The 24,147-nt window shown below is 44.4% G+C and overlaps 1 protein-coding gene across 1 annotated transcript in view; it reads left to right on the top strand.

Annotated features, from left to right (window-relative positions):
• Positions 1-24,147, top strand: part of LOC101469119 (cadherin-2) — a 102,966-nt gene that overhangs the window by 57,239 nt on the left and 21,580 nt on the right. Inside the window, exons 4-12 of the mRNA XM_004561571.6 lie at positions 1,162-1,335; positions 5,950-6,105; positions 14,859-15,003; positions 15,110-15,282; positions 17,237-17,374; positions 17,736-17,921; positions 18,204-18,457; positions 20,466-20,608; positions 23,362-23,595. Of these exons, the coding sequence (XP_004561628.2) occupies positions 1,162-1,335; positions 5,950-6,105; positions 14,859-15,003; positions 15,110-15,282; positions 17,237-17,374; positions 17,736-17,921; positions 18,204-18,457; positions 20,466-20,608; positions 23,362-23,595 (1,603 nt within the window). The remainder of the gene's footprint in view (positions 1-1,161; positions 1,336-5,949; positions 6,106-14,858; positions 15,004-15,109; positions 15,283-17,236; positions 17,375-17,735; positions 17,922-18,203; positions 18,458-20,465; positions 20,609-23,361; positions 23,596-24,147) is intronic.

The following is a 24,147-nucleotide window of genomic DNA, read 5'->3' on the forward strand; positions in this document are numbered from 1 at the left end:
TGGTTCATCTGTTTCACTCAACAATCGGCCATGTGCGTATGAAAACAAAGGCACTGCGCATGCGCGTTTTACTCCCATTCTATCGCGATATTTCATTTTCCTATCGTTGCCTAACATTATTACCGTGAACGGTATAATATGGCCCAGCCCTAACACTCACACACACGCACACACACACACACGCACACACACAAAAACATACACACACTCACACACACACACACACGCACACACACACACACGCACACACACGCACACACACACACACACACACACACACACGCACACACACACACACACACACACGCACACACACAAAAACATGTGCAAAAACTCTCTGAAGCTCTGTTTCATTTATTTTCATTTCCACGTCTTCTCCTTTCATATTTCTGATCATTGCTAAGAAATGAGAGTTTTTAACTCCACACATATCAAATCGTTGTTTTATAAAGCAGACCTCTGTGAGAGTGCATGTTGCTCCTACACAAGCTGGTTTCTAATGAGAAGAGAAATAAGAAGAAAGTATGAACTCAAACAATAAACGTGCTCCAGATCACTTTGAATCGATTATGCAGGCCTGGCGTTTTTTGCAGTGATGCCAAATCAACCGTGTTTGCTATAAAAATGAAATAAAATGTTGGAAACACAGAAGAGTACATCTGCTTCCTCTGCGACCTCAGATGACTCTTTGCTGGCTGGAAATGACGCTTCTGTTCAGTCAGTGCTGCTAGTGATATATGAACATAATTTATTGTGCAGTGTATCATATAAATCCATTGTACTGTATGCCAGAGTATTCTTGGTATAACATTTAATTGAATCGGGTCCTGCAGAGAGTAGCCCTCCCCATCTCCAAGGTCAGGGGCTGCACGGCTCCTGTGCAGGTGCATTGTGGGAGAGTAAATGAGAGGCTCCTTCTTTTTTTCTTATCGTCGTCTGTGAGATCTGCAGTGTCACTGCAGATCTGTGGCTGCAGAGGACACACACACGCCCACACATGCTGACAGGTGGTGGTCATTTATCAGGCAGACTATAATGAGAGCATTAATCCAAGCCACTGGAATGAGGTCAGAAATACCCTGAGTCACGAGCCGTCCCTGCGCTCTGTGTGTGTGTAACCCTGAGCTGAATATACACGATGCTTGTTTACTGTCTCTGCAGGTAAAGCCCGGTGATGCAACACTGACTCAGCAGGTACCAGAGATCTTGTTTCCATGGCGCAGCGTGGTTGTCAGAGGCGATGGTACTCTGAGGCGGGTGAAGAGGGACTGGGTCATTCCGCCTATCAACGTTCCCGAGAACTCACGAGGACAGTTCCCTGAGGACCTAGTCAGAGTAAGACACACACACAGACACACACAACAAGGCCTGTCTTACTGTGGCTGTGAGGACTGAAGAGAAGGAAGAAAACAGGGAAAACAAACAGGAAAATACAGCAAAGAGCAAAATGTCTGGAAAAGATAATCAAATGTGACCCAAATGGACAGCACGACAAAATAAAGCCAATGAAATACCCAGGAAACAGGATCCTCGTTAGCCTGTTTCAACAATGAGCTAATGCAGTCTGACAGAGTGCTATAGCAGCTATGCACCAGCATACTGCGTATAAGAGATGGATGTAGTGATTAGTCTTTGATGTCCATAATGATATGACGATGATATTTAGTGTATGATGCTATCAGCCAAGCCTAGCCTGCTTGGTTAGCAGCCATAAATGTGCAGCTGCATCTCAGAGCAGTGTTTCCCACGAGTGTTAGTGTTTGTGGTCCAGAGGAGGGACACAGACAAGAACATGATCGACATTAACAAGTTTATCCTCTGAAAATATTTTATTTTCCAAAAGCTTTGTGAGATATACCTAAAGAATAAACCAGCTAGCTCTCAATGAGCCTCATATCCTGTGTTTAACTTCAGCTTCACTAATGAGCTCAGCTGTCCTCGGACTCCTGTCTGCCACCAAGCAGCTGACGCAGCACCAGCATAGCTGCAGCCAGTCGGACACTCGAGTCCGTACAATCAGCCATGCAGCAAGCTGTAACATTTCTCACATAATTGCATTTAAATATGCAAAAAGCAGCAGCAGCTTCAGTTAAGTGACTGACACTACATGACATTAGCTGAGGTGTGGACTGTGATGGCAGCCATCTGTCACAGCAGCCTCAAAAACATCAGCTTTCAGGTGGATCGTAGAGAAGTTTACCATTAATTCACAAATATGTTCATGGACTTTGTCTTAAAAGGTAAAAGTTGGTCTCAAACAGAGTATTTTAACAAGAGTCTGTGTGGAATCACTGGATTGTGAGTCAACCTCAACTGGTCCAGAACAAGAAATCATTTCTCTTCATTTCTCAGCCCCGAATGCTGCAGCGTGCCCTGAAACAAGGCCATGTTGGATTTACTGGATTCAGTGGACACTGGATGCACACAAATGTTTTGCTTTGGCAGAAACTTAAACAAATGAGTTAAATCAACACAACGTATTCATATTCAATAAACCTGTGTGTTTGTGTTCTGAAAACGCGATTGAAACAAGTTTAGATGAAGTAAGTTGAACTCTTGTTTTAATCCTTCATAATTTTGTCATTTTATTTCAACACTATTCAGTAACTTTTACCCCAGTACTACTTGGTCACTTAAAAACCACATGTTGTCTTCATATTACATAATGTTCAGCAAAGTCTAGTTAACATAAAAGTTGAAGGGATCTACAACAACTACCGTCCTCCTGTCTGTAGCCTGGTTGCAGGGGCGTAACCCCAGAGCGATAGGTTACACCCTGGACAGCTCACCAGTCTTTCACATAGAGACAAACATCCATTTGTGCCAGATTGTGGATTCGAACCTAGGACCTGCTTACTGTGAGGCAACAGCACGAACCACCACGCCACCAATCCTGGCTTATCTAAAATGGAAAGCTATGATTTCAAGGCCACGTTTTTGTCCTTGACAGGTTAAACACAATAAATAGCGCTAGCATGCACGGGGTGTGTAGTGTCTGCCTCCAGTGATTTTCCTGTGGTGTAAAATCTCGTGTGGTCTTGTGAATTTCGTGAGTCCAGCAACTAACCACTCCTACTAGATTGTATCAGGTCATCTCAACAAGAACAAATGAAGTTGTTGAATTTCGTACAGATCCTACATGATTCAATTACGTAAAATGTTTGTGTTCAAATTACAAGTTAGACTTTTTTAATATAACGACCACCCAGTGTCCTTTTTTCAGTAAACCAAAAGAAGTAGAGGCGGCTGCTCGACTTGACTGAGATGGACGCCTTCCTCAAACCACGACCCAAAGCGCGCGAGACTGAAATCCCATGCGAGATTTAACACTGCTATATTATTGACTTACTTCACTCGAACATGATATGAACAATTTAATCTACCCGCTCTGCATATCATGTAGTTTCTACACTATATAGTTACACTTAACTTTAAAGCCCGAGGCACTTGTGTTAAAGACACGATGCTTACATAAATCCAAGAGCCGGCCAATCCCTTTTTTTCAGTGCGATTGGAAACTTGAAACACTTAAAGGGTCACATCCAGTGACCTCAGAGCCAATCAGAGATTTACAGCAGAGCAAGACCATGCAGTAAATTTTAGAGCAGACATGCACCTATGAATAAAAAATGAACTCAATACTAATGATGACATCTATGAAGAGTCCAAATATGATGATAAAATACTACTACTGCTGAGTTAGATAAGTGTGCTGTGAAAAATGAGTCGTATCTGTGCCTTCAAAGCACAAAATAAAACTTTGCTCACCAAGGTCCACGTAGAAGTATATAGAAGCTAAACGAATTCTGATGCTGGCCTTCTTCATTCTTCAGAAACCGTTGTTCTTCAGCACATGGAGCTGGATTCGGCTCTGTCGGGCTGGTTCAAATTCAAATTCAAATTCAAATTTTATTTGTCACGTACACAGTCATACACAGTACGATATGTAGTGAAATGCTTGGACAACTGCTCGTGACCTAAAGAAAACAAAAAAGGAAAAGGCTATGAATAAGATAGGAAATAAATATGAAAAATTAAAAAGGGTAAATTTAACTAGGAAGGAATAAAATATAAATTAAGGTTAAAAATGAAATAACTGTACAACACAAATTAGAATGAAGGGTAAATTTAACTGGGAAGAATAAGATAAAATATATAAATTAAAGTTGAAAATAAAATAACTGTACAACAAAATACACAATACACAATATAGAACTATATAAGAATGTATGAAGAAATCTAAATATAAATAAATATATACACAATAACAGCAGCTGTACAAGTATTAACCGGAAATGAAGAATATAGTGACCAGTGTTGTGTTCAGCTGTGTTTGTGCAGAGGGTGCAGGCAGGGAGCTACACGTGGGTTGGAGAGGTGGACCATTGTTCATATTCAAATAAACCTGGTTCTTTTTTAAAGGAATTTTCATTTAAAATATGTTTTTAATTTTGATCAACAGAGATAGTTTCAGTGGTTTAGTCGGGATATGAGCAGTGCTTTCTCTACATGTTAGACTTCACGTTACAGTCAGCTACATTCTTTTCATGAATCACTTCTTTAACTCCCAAAGCTTAGTAAGAGACACAGCATCCATCATGTAAACTCTACACTTACACTTTCTGTGGGCTGCAGGAAGACATGAGGCTCTCTCTGTGTTCCTCATGAATCAGACGTGCTTCCTGTAACCCGATGACCTTTGAAACCTTTGGCAACATTTCTTCTGACACAGTACACATGTAATAAATCACTTTAGTTACTTTAACAATGGCAGCCTTGCAGAGCAAACAGCCTCCACACATAATACGTAATTATTATGAAACCAGTTATGCAGCTGTGACTGCTGTAATAGAGATGAAGTAGGTAGAGAATGACAAATGCAGCTGCAGCTTTAGCCTCGCTAAGAACTATTTTATCCAGCAGGAGTCTCAAACTCACACTGGTTTGATCCTCAGGGAGCCAGACACGTGGATCTATAATCTACTTTTTTAAGTGTAAAGAACTGTAAGTCTGTTCTAATATTTCAAAGCAGAACACAAACAGCAAAACAACCAAATGTCAACATTATTTCTTACCAAATGCACATTCAACCTAAGAGCAGCAACTTTGGCATACTGACTGTTTGGAGCTGTGTGGCCACATATAACAGTGCTGCACAGTTATATGTGGCCTTTGCAGAATATAAGACTACATGTCAGTGCTGGTCCATTTCTAAATGTAACTTTAGGAAAAAAGAAATAGTCCATGTTGTGAAAGCTCCGGCAGGTAGATATCTGTGCTCTTTAGCACACAATGAGCCGTGCAGATGGAGAAAGAGGCAGCTTACCTTTCAGACTGAATTTGATTTGTACATGGATCATTTATTCTTTGCTTCTGTTTGAGTGTTTTCAAACGTAGCCTTCCCTCTGGCTCCACCCAGTATCTCCAAATAAATGCATTAATTCGGAGACGTCTTCATCTTGTTCTGAGACTTGTAAACATGTGTGTGTGCATGTCGAGCATCTTTGCAGCACCCCCTCGCTCTTTAATGCCGTGATGATGTGGACAATGTGCAGAATATTGAAGGTGCTCCAGACATCACAGTTTATTTTAGCTTCACCACATTTCCTTTCCTGAGCTGCTTCAGGCTCCTGCTGCGTGTTGCCTGTGCAAGCCTAAAGTCATCGTGACACACAAGACACATCCAGGTCAAACTCACAACGTAGCTCCACTTTTGGTTTCATTATATTCTTACATTTAAGAAAAGATGGCAGTCGTGCTCAGCAGAAAGAAGCAGCTCCCAGAATACTGTGACAGCAGCAGATGCTCACAAAGAATGTCGACTTCAACATAGAAAGTTTGTTTTTTAATGCAGATTTGATGTTATTTACCACCTCCACTGTTCTCCCGGCTCTGCGTTTCCTGTAGTAAACACTTCCTGTGCCCTTTGTGTTTCTATCTGTTATTTAGATCCGCTCAGACCGGGATAAGAACCGAATGCTGCGCTACAGTGTGACGGGACCTGGGGCTGACCAGCCTCCCACTGGGATCTTCATCATTAACCCCATCTCAGGCCAGCTGTCGGTCACCAAGCCTCTGGACAGAGAGCACATCTCCAATTTCCACGTAAGACTGTGGGCGTGCCAGCGAAGGTCAAAGACGGAGCAAATGATGAATGCTTTAGTGATCGGTGTGTTAGCTCCTCTGGCTGCATGTTAAACCGAGGTCTGTGGTTAATATGCGATACAAACGTCTGCAGCGTTGCGTCTCGGTTCCTTCTTCCTTGTTGCACTGAGCGTTCTTGCATGGTAGATATGTCATAGCGTTAGTGTGTGCTCTTCAAAGTGTTTTCTGTGGCCAGCCAAAGATGGGCTCTTTCTATTTAAGTAACTTTAAAAGTACTAAAAGTTTCACCTTAGATTACATAAAGTGCGGTTTAACACCAACCCTAACACTTAGGACCTGCCTCTGGAGGCATGAGTCTGCTCCCAGTCAGCACGCTGCTCTATGTCGTCCCTCGCGTTTTCATGTTATATCTGTGCTGTCACTCTCTCCTGGATTTATTCTCTCTCATGCAGAGATGATGAAGACATTCCTTTAAAAAAGCCACTTGGTGTTTGCTTACTATATCTGCTACCGTCACAAACAGCTCCGAGAGCAGAGTCTAACCTTTTGATCTGTAGGAATGCACACACAACTCACACGGGGGAGTGGAAATCTGGAGTCGCAGCAGGTTGATTTGCATTTAAGCTGTGTGATGAATATTCATGTGATTGGATGTAGTTGTCAGAGCTAGGAGCTGGGATTGGCCTGCATGTTTATTCATGAGGGAGGCTTTGGCTCTTTGAGAGCCTCATACAGATGCACTGTAAAGGAATGACTTATCAGGGCCAATCAATACCTATATTCAGCATCTTTGACCACATTATGCTGAATAAATACATCACATATGCGCCTGATTTAAACTAAGGCCATCAAAAATAAAATAGATGTTTGATTTTCAAAGTGGGAGTATGTTCCTTGAAAAGTTGTTTTTCCAAAGTTTTGTGTTAGCTTTGATGGTTTTGATCTTTGAGCAGATTATTTAATATTAATTACAAAGCACTGTTTTGTAGCTTTTATGCTGAAACCTCCAGAGATGCATTCAACTACACAACAAATGGCATATAGCATGTTTTCTGCAGGTGCTGGTATAAACTTTAGGCTGCATACATGTTATTCTAAAGTAATCATTCCAGAGCATCTCCAAATTCTGCACAGTTTGGTCTTTGGCACATGTGCCGTGACCGACCAGTATTAGAATAATAAGCAGTTTAAGGGTCCTCTTTCAGTATATAGGTGGTCCACACCATGGCTGATCACCAAAGTCCAATTCCACTGACGTGTGTCATGACTGTGTTAGGCTACAGTGCACGTACCCCGTCCTGCTTCAAGGGATAGTCTGGGCCGTGGTTTAGTTGAACTCACAGTGCGCTTGAACTGCAATAGCTATGTGCAGTCAAGCACAACTCGCTTCCTGAACCACAGCTGCCTCTGCTATAATCACTGTTAGCTATTTCATTCATTAATTGTTCTTTAAGGTATTCGAGAGGACCATATGATTCACACACTGGTGCAAAAAGTTTTGCCAAGATGAAACAACAAAATACATTAAAATTGCCAGGAAAGGAGTATTTATGTAACAGGTGTACAAACTGTATTGTGCACAGCGCGGTTGGTGCAGCCTGGGCTGGAGGCACAAGTGCATGTGTGTGTACATGCATTTCTGAAATAAATCAGTTCATAAAGGTGAAATGTTTAGCAAAACAAAATGGTCACAATCACTTATTAAGAGTAGTGCTAGTGTAGTGTGAGTGTAAGTGTAGTCCGATGTAGTGCGAGTGTAGTGTGAGTGTAGTGTAAGTGAGGTGTGAGTGTAGTGTGAGTGTAGTGTAAGTGAGGTGTGAGTGTAGTGCGAGTGTAGTGCGAGTGTAGTGCGAGAGTAGTGTGAGCGTAGTGTAAGTGTAGTGCGAGTGTAGTGCGAGTGTAGTGTGACTGTAGTTTGAGTGTAGTGTAAGTGAGGTGTGACTGTAGTCCAATGTAGTGTGAGTGTAAGTGTAGTGCGAGTGTAGTGGGAGTGCAGTGTAAGTGTAGTGTGTGTGTAGTGTAAGTGTAGTATGAGCGTAGTGTAAGTGTAGTGCGAGTCTAGTGCGAGTGTGAGTGTAGTGTGAGTGTAGTTTGAGTGTAGTCCAATGTAGTGCGACTGTAAATGTAGTGCGAGTGTAGTACGAGTGCAGTGTAAGTGTAGTGTGTGTGTAGTGTGAGCGTAGTGTGTGTGTGTAGTGTGAGCGTAGTGTGAGTGTAGTGCAAGTGTGACTGTAGTGTGAGTGTAGTGCGAGTGTGAGTGTAGTGCAAGTGTAGTGCGAGTGTAGTGCAAGTGTGAGTGTAGTGTAAGCGTAGTGTAAGTGTAGTGCGAGTGTAGTGCGAGTGTGAGTGTAGTGTGAACGTAGTGTAAGTGTAGTGCGAGTGTAGTGCGAGTGTGAGTGTAGTGTGAACGTAGTGTAAGTGTAGTGCGAGTGTAGTGCGAGTGTGAGTGTAGTGTGAGCGTAGTGTAAGTGTAGTACGAGTGTAGTGCAAGTGTGAGTGTAGTGTAAGTGTAGTTTGAGTGTAGTCCAATGTAGTGCGAGTGTAAATGTAGTGTGAGTGTAGTGTGAGTGTAGTGCAAGTGTGACTGTAGTGTGAGTGTAGTGCGAGTGTGAGTGTAGTTTGAGTGTAGTGCGAGTGTAGTGCGAGTGTGAGTGTAGTCCGATGTAGTGCGAGTGTAGTGTGAGTGTAGTGTAAGTGAGGTGTGAGTGTAGTGTGAGTGTAGTGTAAGTGAGGTGTGAGTGTAGTGTGAGTGTAGTGTGAGTGTAGTGCGAGAGTAGTGTGAGCGTAGTGTAAGTGTAGTGCGAGTGTAGTGCGAGTGTAGTGTGACTGTAGTTTGAGTGTAGTGTAAGTGAGGTGTCACTGTAGTCCAATGTAGTGTGAGTGTAAGTGTAGTGCGAGTGTAGTGGGAGTGCAGTGTAAGTGTAGTGTGTGTGTAGTGTAAGTGTAGTATGAGCGTAGTGTAAGTGTAGTGCGAGTCTAGTGCGAGTGTGAGTGTAGTGTGAGTGTAGTTTGAGTGTAATCCAATGTAGTGCGACTGTAAATGTAGTGCGAGTGTAGTACGAGTGCAGTGTAAGTGTAGTGTGAGCGTAGTGTGTGTGTAGTGTGAGCGTAGTGTGAGTGTAGTGCAAGTGTGACTGTAGTGTGAGTGTAGTGCGAGTGTGAGTGTAGTGCAAGTGTAGTGCGAGTGTAGTGCAAGTGTGAGTGTAGTGTAAGCGTAGTGTAAGTGTAGTGCGAGTGTAGTGCGAGTGTGAGTGTAGTGTGAACGTAGTGTAAGTGTAGTGCGAGTGTAGTGCGAGTGTGAGTGTAGTGTGAACGTAGTGTAAGTGTAGTGCGAGTGTAGTGCGAGTGTGAGTGTAGTGTGAGCGTAGTGTAAGTGTAGTACGAGTGTAGTGCAAGTGTGAGTGTAGTGTAAGTGTAGTTTGAGTGTAGTCCAATGTAGTGCGAGTGTAAATGTAGTGTGAGTGTAGTGTGAGTGTAGTGCAAGTGTGACTGTAGTGTGAGTGTAGTGCGAGTGTGAGTGTAGTTTGAGTGTAGTGCGAGTGTGAGTGTAGTGTGAGCGTAGTGTAAGTGTAGTGTGAGTGTAGTGTGAGTGTGACTGTAGTGTGAGTGTAGTGCGAGTGTGAGTGTAGTTTGAGTGTAGTGCAAGTGTAGTGCGAGTGTGAGTGTAGTGTGAGCGTAGTGTAAGTGTAGTGTGAGCGTAGTGTGAGTGTAGTGTGAGTGTAGTGCAAGTGTGACTGTAGTGTGAGTGTAGTGCGAGTGTGAGTGTAGTTTGAGTGTAGTGCGAGTGTAGTGCGAGTGTGAGTGTAGTGTGAGCGTAGTGTAAGTGTAGTGTGAGCGTAGTGTAAGTGTAGTGCGAGAGTAGTGTGAGTGTAGTGCGAGTGTGAGTGTAGTGTGAGCGTAGTGTAAGTGTAGTCCAATGTAGTGCGAGTGTGAGTGTAGTGCGAGTGTAGTTTGACTGTAGTGTAAGTGAGGTGTGAGAGTAGTGTGAGTGTAGTGTAAGTGTAGTGCGAGTGTGACTGTAGTGTGAGTGTAGTGCGAGTGTAGTGCGAGTGTGAGTGTAGTTGCAGTGTAGTCCAATGTAGTGTGAGTGTAGTCCAATGTAGTGTGAGTGTAGTGCGAGTGTAGTGTGAGTGTAGTGTGAGTGTAGTTTCAGTGTATTGTAAGTGAGGTGTGACTGTAGTGTAAGTGTAGTGTGAGTGTAGTCCAATGTAGTGCGAGTGTGAGTGTAGTGCGAGTGTAGTTTGAGTGTAGTGTAAGTGAGGTGTGAGAGTAGTGTAAGTGTAGTGTAAGCGTAGTGTGAGTGTAGTGCGAGTGTGAGTGTAGTTTGAGTGTAGTGTAAGTGTAGTGTGAGAGTAGTGTGAGTGTAGTGTGAGTGTAGTGTGAGTGTAGTGCGAGTGTGAGTGTAGTTTGAGTGTAGTGTAAGTGAGGTGTGACTGTAGTGTAAGTGTAGTGTGAGTGTAGTTTGAGTGTAGTGTAAGTGAGGTGTGAGAGTAGTGTAAGTGTAGTGTGAGTGTAGTGTGAGTGTAGTGTGAGTGTAGTGCGAGTGTGAGTGTAGTTTGAGTGTAGTGTAAGTGAGGTGTGAGAGTAGTGTGAGTGTAGTGTGAGTGTAGTGCGAGTGTGAGTGTAGTTTGAGTGTAGTGTAAGTGAGGTGTGACTGTAGTGTAAGTGTAGTGTGAGTGTAGTCCAATGTAGTGCGAGTGTAGTGTGAGTGTAGTGCGAGTGTGAGTGTAGTTTGAGTATAGTGTAAGTGAGGTGTGAGAGTAGTGTGAGTGTAGTGCGAGTGTAGTGTGAGTGTAGTGCGAGTGTGAGTGTAGTTTGAGTGCAGTGTAAGTGAGGTTTGAGAGTAGTGTGAGTGTAGTGCGAGTGTGAGTGTAGTTTGAGAGTAGTGTAAGTGTAGTGCGAGTGTAGTGTGAGTGTAGTGCGAGTGTGAGTGTAGTTTGAGTACAGTATAAGTGAGGTGTGAGAGTAGTGTAAGTGTAGTGCGAGTGTAGTGTGAGTGTAGTGCGAGTGTGAGTGTAGTTTGAGTGCAGTGTAAGTGAGGTTTGAGAGTAGTGTGAGTGTAGTGCGAGTGTGAGTGTAGTTTGAGAGTAGTGTGAGTGTAGTGCGAGTGTGACTGTAGTGAGAGTGCAGTGTAAGTGTAGTGCGAGTGTAGTGCGAGTGTAGTGTGAGTGAGGTGTGAGAGTAGTGCGAGTGTAGTGTAAGTGAGGTGTGAGAGTAGTGTGAGTGTAGTGCGAGTGTGAGTGTAGTGTGAGTGTAGTTTGAGTATAGTGTAAGTGAGGTGTGAGAGTAGTGTGAGTGTAGTGTGAGTGTAGTGCGAGTGTAGTGCGAGTGTGACTGTAGTGAGAGTGTAGTGTGAGTGTAGTGCGAGTGTAGTGCGAGTGTGACTGTAGTGAGAGTGCAGTGTAAGTGTAGTGCGAGTGTAGTGCGAGTGTAGTGTAAGTGAGGTGTGAGAGTAGTGTGAGTGTAGTGCGAGTGTGAGTGTAGTGTGAGTGTAGTTTGAGTATAGTGTAAGTGAGGTGTGAGAGTAGTCTAAGTGTAGTGCGAGTGTAGTGCGAGTGTGACTGTAGTGAGAGTGTAGTTTGAGTGTAGTTTGAGTGCAGTGTGACTGTAGTGAGAGTGCAGTGTAAGTGTAGTGTGAGTGTAGTGCGAGTGTGAGCATGTGTCCTGACTTTAGGGACAATCAAAAGGCCAGTACCAGAGGACCTCAGGGTCCGCGAGGGTTCATATAGTAAAAGCAGATGTGAGCGATAAGAAGACCATTAAGACCATTAAGACATTTAAAAACCAATAAAAGAACTTTAAAATCCTGAAACACACGGGGAGCCAATGCAGCGATTCTATCAAAGGCTGCGCTTAGATCCAGCGGCACCAGGACTGAGAGCTTTTGGGAGTCCCAGTTACATCTAAGATCATTTAAAACCTTTAGGAGAGCCGTCTCTGTGCTGTGGTTCACCCTAAATCCAGACTGGAATATCTCCAGGATCTGTCTATCATTCAGAAAGTCATTAATCTGAGTAAAAACACGTTTTTCTAAAATTTTACTTAAAAATGGTGAGTTGGATACAGGTCTGTATTAAAGTCATTACAATCCAAACTGCTCTTCTTCAGAAGGGGCCTCACCACCGCCGTTTTAAAGGCAGCAGGGAAGACACCCAACTGAAGAGAGCAATTCATCATGTATAAAAGCTCAGCCTCAAAAAATCCATAAAGTGAAGAGGGGATAAAATATCAGATCTGATGGCGCTGACTTTTCCCCTGAAGTGGTCTGCAAACTGCTCACAGAGCGAGTCTGTGGGCTTCTTTGGGAGCTGTTAAAATCAGGGTTAAATAAATGATCTATGGTGGAAAAGAGGACCTTGGGATTATTAATGTATTATTGTACATTTTAAGTTGCTCGCAAAGTATTTGATAGTTAATTACATTTTTATTTTTCCTGCATCTCCTTTCTGCTGCCCTGCATTTTCTTTTGAGTGTTTTGACTTCTTCGTTTCTCCAGGGTGATGCATGTTTTACGTTAATCTTTTTGGTGGTGAGTGGAGCAACGGAGTCAAGGCTTTTCTTCAGTTTGCTGTTAAAATGATTAAAAATAAAATCGCAGGGTGCAGGTAGAATCACAGGGGGGCATTCGTCTAAAACCCTGGTAAAATTTGCAGCCACTTCAGAGGTTAGATAGCGCCTCCTCACAGTTCGCACCGCTGAATAAAACCGGTGATGTTAAAAAACACACAGTAGTGGTCAGAGACAGCCAAGCCAACAACAGAGGACACGCTGGTGGACAGCCCATGGGTGATGACCAGGTCCAGAGTGTGTCCTCTGTTGTGAGTCGGCTGCGTGATGTGCTGGATAAAATCCAAACAGTGAAGAATGTCTTTAGGTGGTCTGTAAACTGTGACAGATAAAACTGGAGGGCTGCTGAAAACAATAGCGTGGAATTCAAAAGTGGTAAAATGATCAAATCAAATGTGATTGGAGGTGAGTGTGTTGTTGGCCAAAGATGCAGTCCCACCACCTCTCTCACCACTTCTAATAGAAAAAGAGAAATTTGAATTTGGTGGGGAGGCCTCAGTGAGAACAACTGGTGCATCCGAGCCCAGCCATGTTTCAGTTAAAATAAACAGTCAAGTTTATTAAAATCATAGTTTGAATTCAGATGAGCCATTCCACATTAATGGTGTACAAAACAGTGACAGCTACCCAGTTGTGTTCACGAGGCTCCGCCTACGATAGCCGTAATGCTCCAACAATCCATCAAGCGGTGCGGCTTCGTAGCTCAGCAAAGTCGTACTGAAACATTTGACAGATTTTCCAGCGCCGTGCACATAAAATCGCTTCGAGGTCAGTAAACACAACCAGAGTTCATACATAAGGCACACGGGATTATAAGGGGCTCTGTCGACTTTCAGAAAAATCAAAGGATTGATTTTAAGTGCGCCGTATTTTCCAAACACGGTAATAACGCTCTCGCCCTCCTCATTCTGCGTCGCTGCCATGATTTTTCTGCCGTGTGCGTATGAAAACAAAGGCACGTTTTACCCATATTCTATCATGATATTTCACTTTCTTATCGTTGCCCAGCATTATACCGGTATTACCGTGAGCGGTGGCCCAGCCCTAGCTGTAAAAGCAGTGTGGGACTGTTTGATGCACTGAGACTGGAATATTGCTTTCAGGTTATTGTGACATTTTTTTCCAAAGTACACAGTAAATATTTGTCACAATGTGACAAAATGTCAGAATCACTGTTAAAAGAGCTGCGTGGGACAACCATTCCTGTTATAAATATAATAATAATTCATATTTTGTGTAAAGTCTTTTGTGATTTATGGTTGCCTGAAGTCTGGGGTCCATAGAAACCCATTAGGCTCCTTGCGTCTTTGCTGTGACACACAGCAGGTAGACTGCAGTTTAATCAGACTGAGAACAGGTGACTCAGCCAAGTTATTCCACCTTAAAAGCTCTTTGGTTGTTTTATCCATTTGTTTAGGATCACTGCCCAGCTGACCAATGAAATGTGCTCCAATAAGGTTTTATGCCTTTGAATTAATGTGTACAAACACAACGCTTCTGTATAATTCTGCATTCATTCAGCTGCTTGCTTTTGTGGGTGTGGGATATCCACTGGCAGCCATGCATGCCCAAACCACAACCTAGCCTTAGTGGTTCTGTTTTTTGTTATGGGGTTTGTGCGTGTGCTGCATCCTCAAAGGTTCGAGCCTGAAGTCTTCGCTTGATCTTTAACAAAGAAACATGTCTGTCTAAATCCTGCACAGCAGTCTTGAATTACTCTGCAGCCATAAAAGGGATTTTCTTCACCACGCAGGGTTTGTCCTCATCCATACACGTGTACGACTCTGCTGCAATCTTATTTAACATTTTCTAGTTTAGCAGTTTTCACCAGTTTTGTCAGATTGTTGGCAAATCGTTCGACCTCTCGGCGACACAGTTGTACTTTTTAGCCCCTGCAAGATAAAACTGATATAAGATTGCACGGTAACAGCATTCAATCTAAACTGCGTGTGAGCTCTTTGTTCATAAAGTGACTCACAGGGGCCTGAGATCCATTTGTTAGCTCAGCTCCATGCTATACGTGCACTTGTGCTTCCTTTAACCTTGTGGGCTGTTTCGTTTATCTCCTGAGGTCTCTCAGAGCACTAAACCCTCGTAATTAGTCTCAGTGGAAGGAAGCAGTTTATTACCGTCTTCACCTGTCTGTAATAAAAGTTGTGTGTGCATGTTTGTGTGTCTGTGTATAGTTGCGAGCCCACGCAGTGGACCTGAATGGGAATCAGGTGGAGAACCCCATCGACATCGTCATTAATGTCATCGACCAGAACGACAACAGACCAGAGTTCACTCACAGCATCTTTAATGGCTCCGTGCCCGAGGGATCCAAGCCTGGTACCAACACACACACACACACACACACACACACACACACAACCTTTGGATTACATCATTCCTTCCCTGGCATATGTGTGCTGACTTGCTGTGTGCTTCCCTGCAGGATCCTTCGTGATGACGGTGACAGCAGTGGACAAGGATGATCCAAAAACTGCCAACGGGATGCTGAGATATAAAATCCTTTCCCAGAATCCCCAGAGCCCCTCCTCCAACATGTTTACCATTAACAACAAGACTGGTGACATCATCACTGTGGCGGCAGGCCTTGATCGGGAGGTGTGTGTGTGTTAAATGTGGACATTTTCTAACGCTCATATCTGAATCCATATGGAGCAGCTGCGTCTCGGCCTGAGAGTGTGTGTCCAGCCTGCAGCATAAAGACAGCTTTTTAAAGTCTTACGTCAGTAGAGCTGAATCCCATCTGTCTGAGGCCGTGCTATCTGCACGCCAGCATTAATAGTCACTGATGAAGTCTGTTTTTAGAGGTACCTACTGTTCTCACTCAGCGCTGTATTTTAGCTCGTCTGTGACTCGCAGGTCAGATTAACCCTGTTTACCTTATAAAAGCAGGTGAGCTGAGTTATCAACAGCCAGACCTGCATGGCTGAGATACCTCTATCTGTAGCACCCACCGTCACTGATATTAGTTATTAACCCTGTAAGACCCAACCCATCGCAACATAACCAGAAAATTCAGATTTTTTGGAACTGAGACATTTATTAACCCTTATAACAAATTCACACCATTTTTTTGCTCTATCATGTTGTGGAGTATATATTTCTGTTATATATTTATTATATATTTTTGTGTCGCATTTGAAACATTGTTGTTAACAAAAAGTTTCCAAAAGAAGAAGCAGAGGTCTGTTTTTCTCTGTGATGTGACTGCTGGGGAGGATGTTCCAGTGTTTCCGAGCTGCAACTGGAACTTTAAACTGAAGCTTCTGACCTAATCAAGCTGCACGGGGCAAAAAGCTGCAACAGCTATGATCTGGAACCAGAAGCCGTCATCGTCAGTGCAACCAAATCACAGCAGCTGCACCTTCAGATGCAACAATGAGGAGCAAACATCTAAATGCAAACATGAAAAGTGCTGAAATGACACACATGTATAAAATGTAGCACGATAAGCTAATGGAGGCATTTCAGAAGGAAGCCCCACAAACAGTGAACTGCTCTGGGAGCCGGTGTAAGGAAGCCAGGCAGGGTCGCAGCTGCGTCTCCAACCAGCTCTAATTCTTGTGATGTTTGTGCCTCACTGAGTCCAACGTGGAGCAGAAACAGTCTGGATGTGATAAAATCTTGAATCGTAGTTCCATCGTAGCTAAAAGTCATAGTTGCAAAATCTGCACGTTTGATATAAGAAGCAAAACTAATAGTTTAACTGGAGGGCAAACTGAATCTGGGCACACGGGGGATTCATCAATCAGCGCTAAAGCTGCAGCTGCTATTATAGTACAAAAAAGCCTGCAGTAACTGACAAAGTAATCTGCACTCGTCTTTTGTCCACAGTCAATCAACCAAACTTTATTTGTGTGGCAGCTTTGGTGCAGGTTGCTCTTTCATAGGTGACTGACGAGCTGATAATGAGATAACACAGACAGCGTAATAATAGAGAGCAATTAAAAACAGAATAAAAGCATCATCACAGAAAAGGGAAAATGTGCCGTAAACAACGACCGAAGATTTTAAAAGCCTGAAAAATAGCAGAAAAATCCAACTTTGCACAAAGAAGAAAATGGCAGATGAAGTAAACAAGGTCAACAAGCCATGATGAGGTCGAATGAAGTGTACATGTGAAGATCTCAGCAGCTTAAAAGTCTCCATCACTTTTTACACTTTATGCTTTTTAAATGTCTAAACATCGTCTCTGTCAGGTGGTCTGCAGCTCAGTCACAGTGTTGTCATAGAGCAGCGGCTTCTGTAATTAAGGCCTGACGTGCATTAGCAATCAGTCTTAGAAAAAGGATCAGCAGTGGGCTGCCCTAAAATGGGATGATTGTGGAAAGCAGAAACGGTCTTACATTAGCACGGAGTGTGAACCACTCATCATGTCTCGGAACATTATTTTTAAGTAGCACTGACTAAATCATCAGCTGTAATGGTGATTAGACAAAATGACAGTCCCCTTGTCAAACGGTTTTAATTAGATTTATTTCCAAGTCATACAATGCGCAGCGGGACACTTCAGTCTGCAGAATAAGTGACGCTTTCTGTTCTGTGATTCCAGAAAGTCACGCAGTACACCCTGATCATCCAGGCCACGGACATGGAGGGGAATCCCACCTACGGCCTTTCCAACACTGCCACCACCGTCATCAGGATCACTGATGTCAATGACAATGCTCCAGAGTTCACCACAGAGACAGTAGGTGCACACACACACACACACACACACACACACACACAGCGTGCTGGCTCTGCATCAGCAAACGGGCGAGGCAGCGTCGTCTGAACGACACTAAAGCTCTCTGAGCTTTTATTGGCAGCAGGCAGATGGTGGAGGAGTGAAAAGCCAATGAAACATCCAATATGTTTATCCTCCTCAGTAAAGCTGAACAGGCTGGACAGGAAGGAGCAGTGTTTGTGGAGATGTGCTCTTTATTCTCAGATATACTGCGCTCGGCTCTGCGTGACAGGGAACTGTTTGCAGTGGCGAAGCATTGTTTGTTTGTGATGTTCACCACAGCTTTGTGTAGTGTGGAGTCATCCAGTCTCTGCTCTTTCAGTTCTTCGGAGAGGTTCACGAGAACAGGGTGAACGTGATCGTGGCTAACCTGACCGTGACCGACAAAGACCAGCCTCACACTCCGGCCTGGAGCGCCGTGTACCGCATCATCGCCGGGGACCCCACGGGACGCTTCTCCATCCCCACTGACCCCACCACCAACGAGGGCCTCCTCACCGTGGTCAAGGTGAGGTTTGGATGTGCACAACATGCACACGAGAATAAAACGCTAACTCTCGAGACTTGCCTGGCGAGTAATGTTCTCACAGAGCGATCTAAAAGCAGCAGCTGTGCTCGACTCTCAGTGTGGTCGGTTTGTAACATCCAGAGAGCAGAAGATCCCTGTGATCGCGATGTTTATACTGTCTGACATGTTCCAGAGAAACACGATGAGATGATGCTTATGGTTGCACGTGCTGAATGTCCTTGACGTCGGGCATCATTGTCGTCCTTCGCTTTGTCTGTGCAGCCCATAGATTACGAGAGCACCCGTTCCTTCATGCTGACTGTGGAAGCGGAGAACGAGGTCACGCTGGTCCGCGGCATCCACTTGCCTCGTCAGTCCACGGCAACCGTCTCTGTTCGAATCCTGGATCTGAACGAGAGCCCGGAGTTTCGCCCAAACCCGAAATCCATGCGACTGGAGGAGGGTCTGTCGGCCGGGTCCATGCTCACCACTTTCACTGCGCAGGACCCCGACCGCTACATGAGACAAACTATCAGGTCAGAAACTCCTGGAAGCTCTTCAGAAACCTTTCATTTGTGCCAGTGAGGTCGAACTACAGCACTAAAACAATCCTTCAATATATAATTACAGTTTGTAATGCAACAATAAACTGTTGAGCGGGTTTGAGTAGAGACGTGAATGTATGCGTCAATGCATTTTGATAAGAAGAACATTTAAATATGTGGAGCCTTTTCACTATTTAAATTAGTCTCACATCTATTAGAATAATCAGCGACTGTCATTGAAAAATGTGCCACTGAAAGGAAATTAAAATCTGAGTAGAATGTAATTCACCCTCCAACATTTACCTATTCTTCTACATTTATTCAGTGCACGTCTGCATGTCGATGGCGTGCTGTAGTGAGATTAAAGCAGAACCTGACGCGCTCATTCTTCACCTTGTTTTAGAGAAGATTCGTCGAGTGCGTCTCGTGTGAAACTGAGAATTTATAAAATGTGCACAATTCATGGAACGTTTCCAGTTGGACACAATCGTAGACTGAATCAGCACGTCTGTGCTGCTGTTTGCTCTGCTGCTGCTCGCATAGTCGTCGCAGAGACGTGGAGGGCGTGTTCATGTGAGAGAACAAAGGAGGCGCAGCCCTGCTTCTAGCCTTCTTCCTCAGTAATCATTTTACTTGTAAATACATCCAGAGTCCAAGCACAGCCATCATCTCGACCTCGCACACGCGTGTCTGTGTTTGCATATCTTTGTGGGACAGCATGCCGTCCCGTCAGTTTGAAGGCCTAGTTGTAGTGTCAGGGTCAGGCTGTGGTTCGGCGTAGGCGTTCATTTGGAGAGAAAGCATCGTGTCCCCACACAGATATGAAAACGTGGTTTTTGTGTGTGAAATCAAAACCTCTGAGGTAATTTGATGATGCAGATTTCAGAATTATAGGTTGAACACTGTGTGAAGATTTACCAACTTTAACAGCTTTTGTGAAACAGCTCTTGCTCAGTGACGCGCACCAGCCAGCGTAGCGCTCAGCGAGCAACAACTCTGAGTTTCCACATGACAGACGTTATGTTACTGTCTCAGCATGAGGTTTGTGAGGCATTAGGAATGTGACCATTGTCGGCGTGAGCAGCCGCTCCTCCTCTGTGACAGTTTTCATTTTCTTCTGCTGGTCAGGTTTCATTTTAAACGCATTAAGAGACTTGCATCTTCCATCTCAGGCCACTTTGCAGTCCCCGTTTTCATATAAAAGCTAGATTTTGTTATGAGTGCAGATGCAGGTTTCAGATGCTGCAGCACTCATCCAAACGCTCAGCACAGCAGAAAGCCTGCAGGACTGATGCTTTTGTCCCGATCCTTCTTTCTTTTACATCCCACTATTTGTTTCTAAATGTAGTGCTGAAGTCTTTGTAGCCTAGCAACAGCCAATAGTGGACGCACACTGTGCTCACAAAAACACGCACACACAGCGAGTTGTGTGTGGAGTGGCCCAGCAGAACGTTTTTGCTTTTGTTGCTCTCTGTTGTGCGCGTGCTCCTCGATTAGTCATCTGTGCTGCTCTCCGTTTTATCTCGCCAGTTACGAACATACCAAATGGATCGTGTTCCCTTTCATGCCTGCTTCACGGTGACTTTTTGGCTGACCTGTTTTCATTTGTTGAAGCTGTGCCGTTTGATCCATGTGCAGTGTTTGAAAGATGACTTTATGCTAACAGCAATGCAGATGCATGACTCGAGTCTCTTACATGAATTCATTTCATCAACAATTTGCAGGAAGTTGCAGAGCTTTTATTGGTCTCTCCTTGGTTGTTTCCAGTTCCAGTAAATATAGCATTCTTTCACTAACAGTCGTTCTTTATCGTTTTTAAGAGAGTTAACGTTTGAATTCATCCCTGAGAGTAAATGAATGAGTTGTGGCTGCCTTGAGAGAGCGTGCCGCAGTCCTCATACATCAGCTCCCAGTGGCTGCTCGGCGTGCAGCCAGGGAAGCAGATAAAGAGGCCTCTCTGTGGTGGCTTCTCATGCTGGCTCTCTCTCACCGAACACAGGTACTCCAAGATGTATGACCCTGCCAACTGGCTGGAGATTAACCCAGCTAACGGACAGATTTCCACCATCGCCATTCTTGACCGAGAGTCTCCATATATCAAGAACAACCACTACAACGTTACCTTCATGGCATCTGATAACGGTGAGACACACAGGCTGCGCTGCTGTCCGGCAGTAACCCATCCCCCACATACAGAGGTGGATTGTGTTCACTGTGCCTCAGTGCTCTTTCATTAACTGCACTAGTGCTGCTTCACTGTGGAGTCAGTGTCACAGTGCAGCTCCTGGTGCAGGAAGTGCTACATGGAAACAGCCACGAGCTGCTGTTTGATATTTAAGTAACAAAGCTAACGATACAAACTGTTAACATAGCAGGTTTTTGGCATCACTGATGACATGGTTTTGTTGAATTGTGTAAAATAAATAACTGCTGGAGAACATTACAGTGGTTAAACCACTAATATAACTAACCTGCTAGTATAAAAAGGCTTCCATCTTCCTTATCTTGATAACTACAGTCGGTAGCACAAGTCTGTCACACTCAAACCCCCCAAAACCAGTGTTCCCACTACTGAGTATGTAGGAAGTGCACGCTATGTTCCTCGATGGTGTAGTCGGAGCAGTCACAAAGACTGATGCCAGAGCTAGGACCCACTTTTTAAGCAAACTTGGTTGCAAAGAGGGCGCTGCATCAAAAACTTTATGATTGCTCTGGTTGCCTGCAGTTTGCATCTAGTTTGCATGAAGTTTGCATGTTTGTGTCCAAACATTCACTAACTGCTACACACTCCTGGGAAAGGTGCAACACAAAAACCAAAGATGAAAAATGTTCAAGTTCAGAGTGAAAATGGTTTGAATTTGGTTCACACAGCTTCTGTTCACAGTTACCTCTCAGGGAAGAGTTGGCGAGTGTTTGGGAATAAATCAGATGTTCCATGCAAACGACGTGACAGCGACCACAGTACTCAGAGGCGGTTTTTCCCAGCAGGTCAGGGAATATACATTTCTCCCAGATGGAGGAAGACCTCAGTAGGCTGCATGGGTACATCCCAGTGACGAGGATACTCACTAATTAGTGTAAGCAGCTGAAGCTGTTTCTTCAGGTGAACTGTGGGCAACTGTTGTCTATGCACAGGGCAGTGGATTCACTGGACTAACACCAGCTACTGCTACATAGGCACAGATGGCTGCAGCTGGGCATCAGCAGATTAGCCAACAGGTTAAAGAGCATGAAAATCAGCTGCACTCATCTGTCACGAACCGAATGAATACGTCGAAGAATAAACTTTAATATGGTCAGGTGCACTATTTATTAGAAGAGCACAGTTTTATGGAGGAAATTCAAACCCAGGCTACAAACAGGTTTATTTCTGCTGTAAAGTTGGCTAGTTTCACGCGGGGACTGATTCACTTTTAAAGCCACTTGAGGGACAGACCGCGTGTTTTGGCACTTCTTGCTGAAGTAATCTTGTATTTGATTCATCATAGTTACTGTTTCTCAAACATCAGGCCAGCAGGATGCCCAGTCACATACAGAGCCTGTGAAACTGCTTCAGCATGCTGCCCGTGGTTTACAGAGTTCGGCCTTGTCCTGCGGTGGACACACATCTTCCCCTGTGAGCAACAGATTGTTCCATCTTTATTCAATTATGCTTCACCTCTTGTAGGACTACACAGACGGTCTTGTGGACACAGGACTCTCATTGATTACTAATGGAGATGTTTTCCTGCCTATTTAGTGCACGATTTCCAAAGTCTCCCTTTTGTTTCTGATCACAGTTGTTCTTTATAGCCACAGAAAAGAGAGAAAAGAGGATTCTCTGTTCAAAGTGGGAAATTGTTGAAGGGGAATGTCATTCAGCAGCAGCTCAGTCCATGCAGTCCACCATAGACCCCTCTGCACAGAGAAGCCGCTGTGCTCCAGCTTCCTGCTAACTGACTGTCTTAGCACTTTCTCTGCCCTTGTCTCACACACACACACACACACACACACGCACACACACACGCACACACACACACACACACACACACGCACACACACACACGCACACACACACACACACACACGCACACACACACACACACACACACACACGCACACACACACACACACACACACACGCACACACACACACACACACACACACACACACACACACGCACACACACACACACGCACACACACGCACACACACACACACACACACACACACACACACACACACATGCACAAAAAGCCCAAACACAGAGACAAACACACAAGCTTGTGCTGCAGTCTGCAGTGTTGGTGGTCACCGTATGTGCACGACCACCAGCTGTTGTTGAACACACTGTAGCTCCTGCTGTGTTCAGTACATTTTTAATCACTGATTAATCAAAGTAAACAATGGCGTATCGTCATGTGTCTCCACACGTTGCTCTGAGCTTCGCGGATCGTTGAGGAGTGTTTAGTCAGACTGGAAGTAAGGACTTGTGGAGGCCTGTTCCCCACAGTGTCACATTAAGCAGCAGTGTAATAAAAGAACACGGCCGGGCCAACATTGAGGCTCACTCATGTGTTTGATTTGTTTTTGCTCACAATGAAGTTTAATGGCACAAAGAGAGAATATACATGCAGGTGATTCAACACCTCTCACTGCTCCACAATCTGCACATGTGCAGTGCTGCATGCACTTTGTTTTAAACTGCATGCGCCAGCACAGTCCTCTGCAAAGTAATATGTCTGATTTATTACAGGAAGCATCATTAGAGTTATTATGTGACTAATATTTCTGTTATTTAGTTTTAGTTGGGCTTTGCAGAGGAAATTGTTCCCACCATGTTTCCTTTGCTTCATGTGGGAAAGGAAAATGAAAAAATCTGCAGATTTCATTTACTTTCCGTGCTGGTTTGCAGGTACCCCCCCTGCCAGTGGGACAGGCACCCTTCAGATTTACCTGACTGACATAAATGACAATGCGCCTCACGTGTTCCCGCCGGAGGTGGAAATGTGTGAGAGGCCGGAGCCCAATGCTCTCAACCTCACAGCCAGCGACCCCGACCTGAGTCCCAATGCTGGACCCTTCGCCTTCGAGCTGGCCAATCGTCCCTTAGATGTACGTCGCAACTGGACTCTGCATCGCCTCAACGGTCAGTACTGCATAATGTTTCCGTTTTTCATTGCACTTTCATTCAGTCTGTCTGTGGGAGGAATTCTTCCAGGATTTCAAGTCGTGCAAATCTCTCAGTGCCAGTCAGAGATCGTGAGATAATGACAGTATCACTTTCCAATAAGCTTGAGAAATTCATTTGCTCTTTCGGTGCCCCGATGGTCCAGTTGTCTCTCTACATATGATAATGAGGCCCAGTAAAGGTCCACGCAATCAGAGCGGCACCCTGTGATGTTAGGCCAAGTCAGGCTGGAGTCACAGAGATGTCAGCGCTGCTGCCTCGGGGTTTGAAGACCGGCATTAGATGATCTAACACCTGATGTAGATGTCATTATTGTGCAGCCAGGTCACTGCTCAGGTGGAGCTTCTCATCCTGCAGTGCTTGATCTCTCTCCACCTCTGCGGCCTCTTCTTGACTCGTATCATTAGCTGTATGAAAACATCTGTAACAGTTCATTGAGGAAAACTTTACAGTGTGGGCCTGAGCTCTTTTAGTTTTTATGTTTTTGTCGTTCATACATTTATACTGAGA

The sequence above is a fragment of the Maylandia zebra genome, linkage group LG15, assembly GCF_041146795.1.
Source record: "Maylandia zebra isolate NMK-2024a linkage group LG15, Mzebra_GT3a, whole genome shotgun sequence".
In the NCBI taxonomy this organism is placed as follows: Eukaryota; Metazoa; Chordata; class Actinopteri; order Cichliformes; family Cichlidae; genus Maylandia; species Maylandia zebra.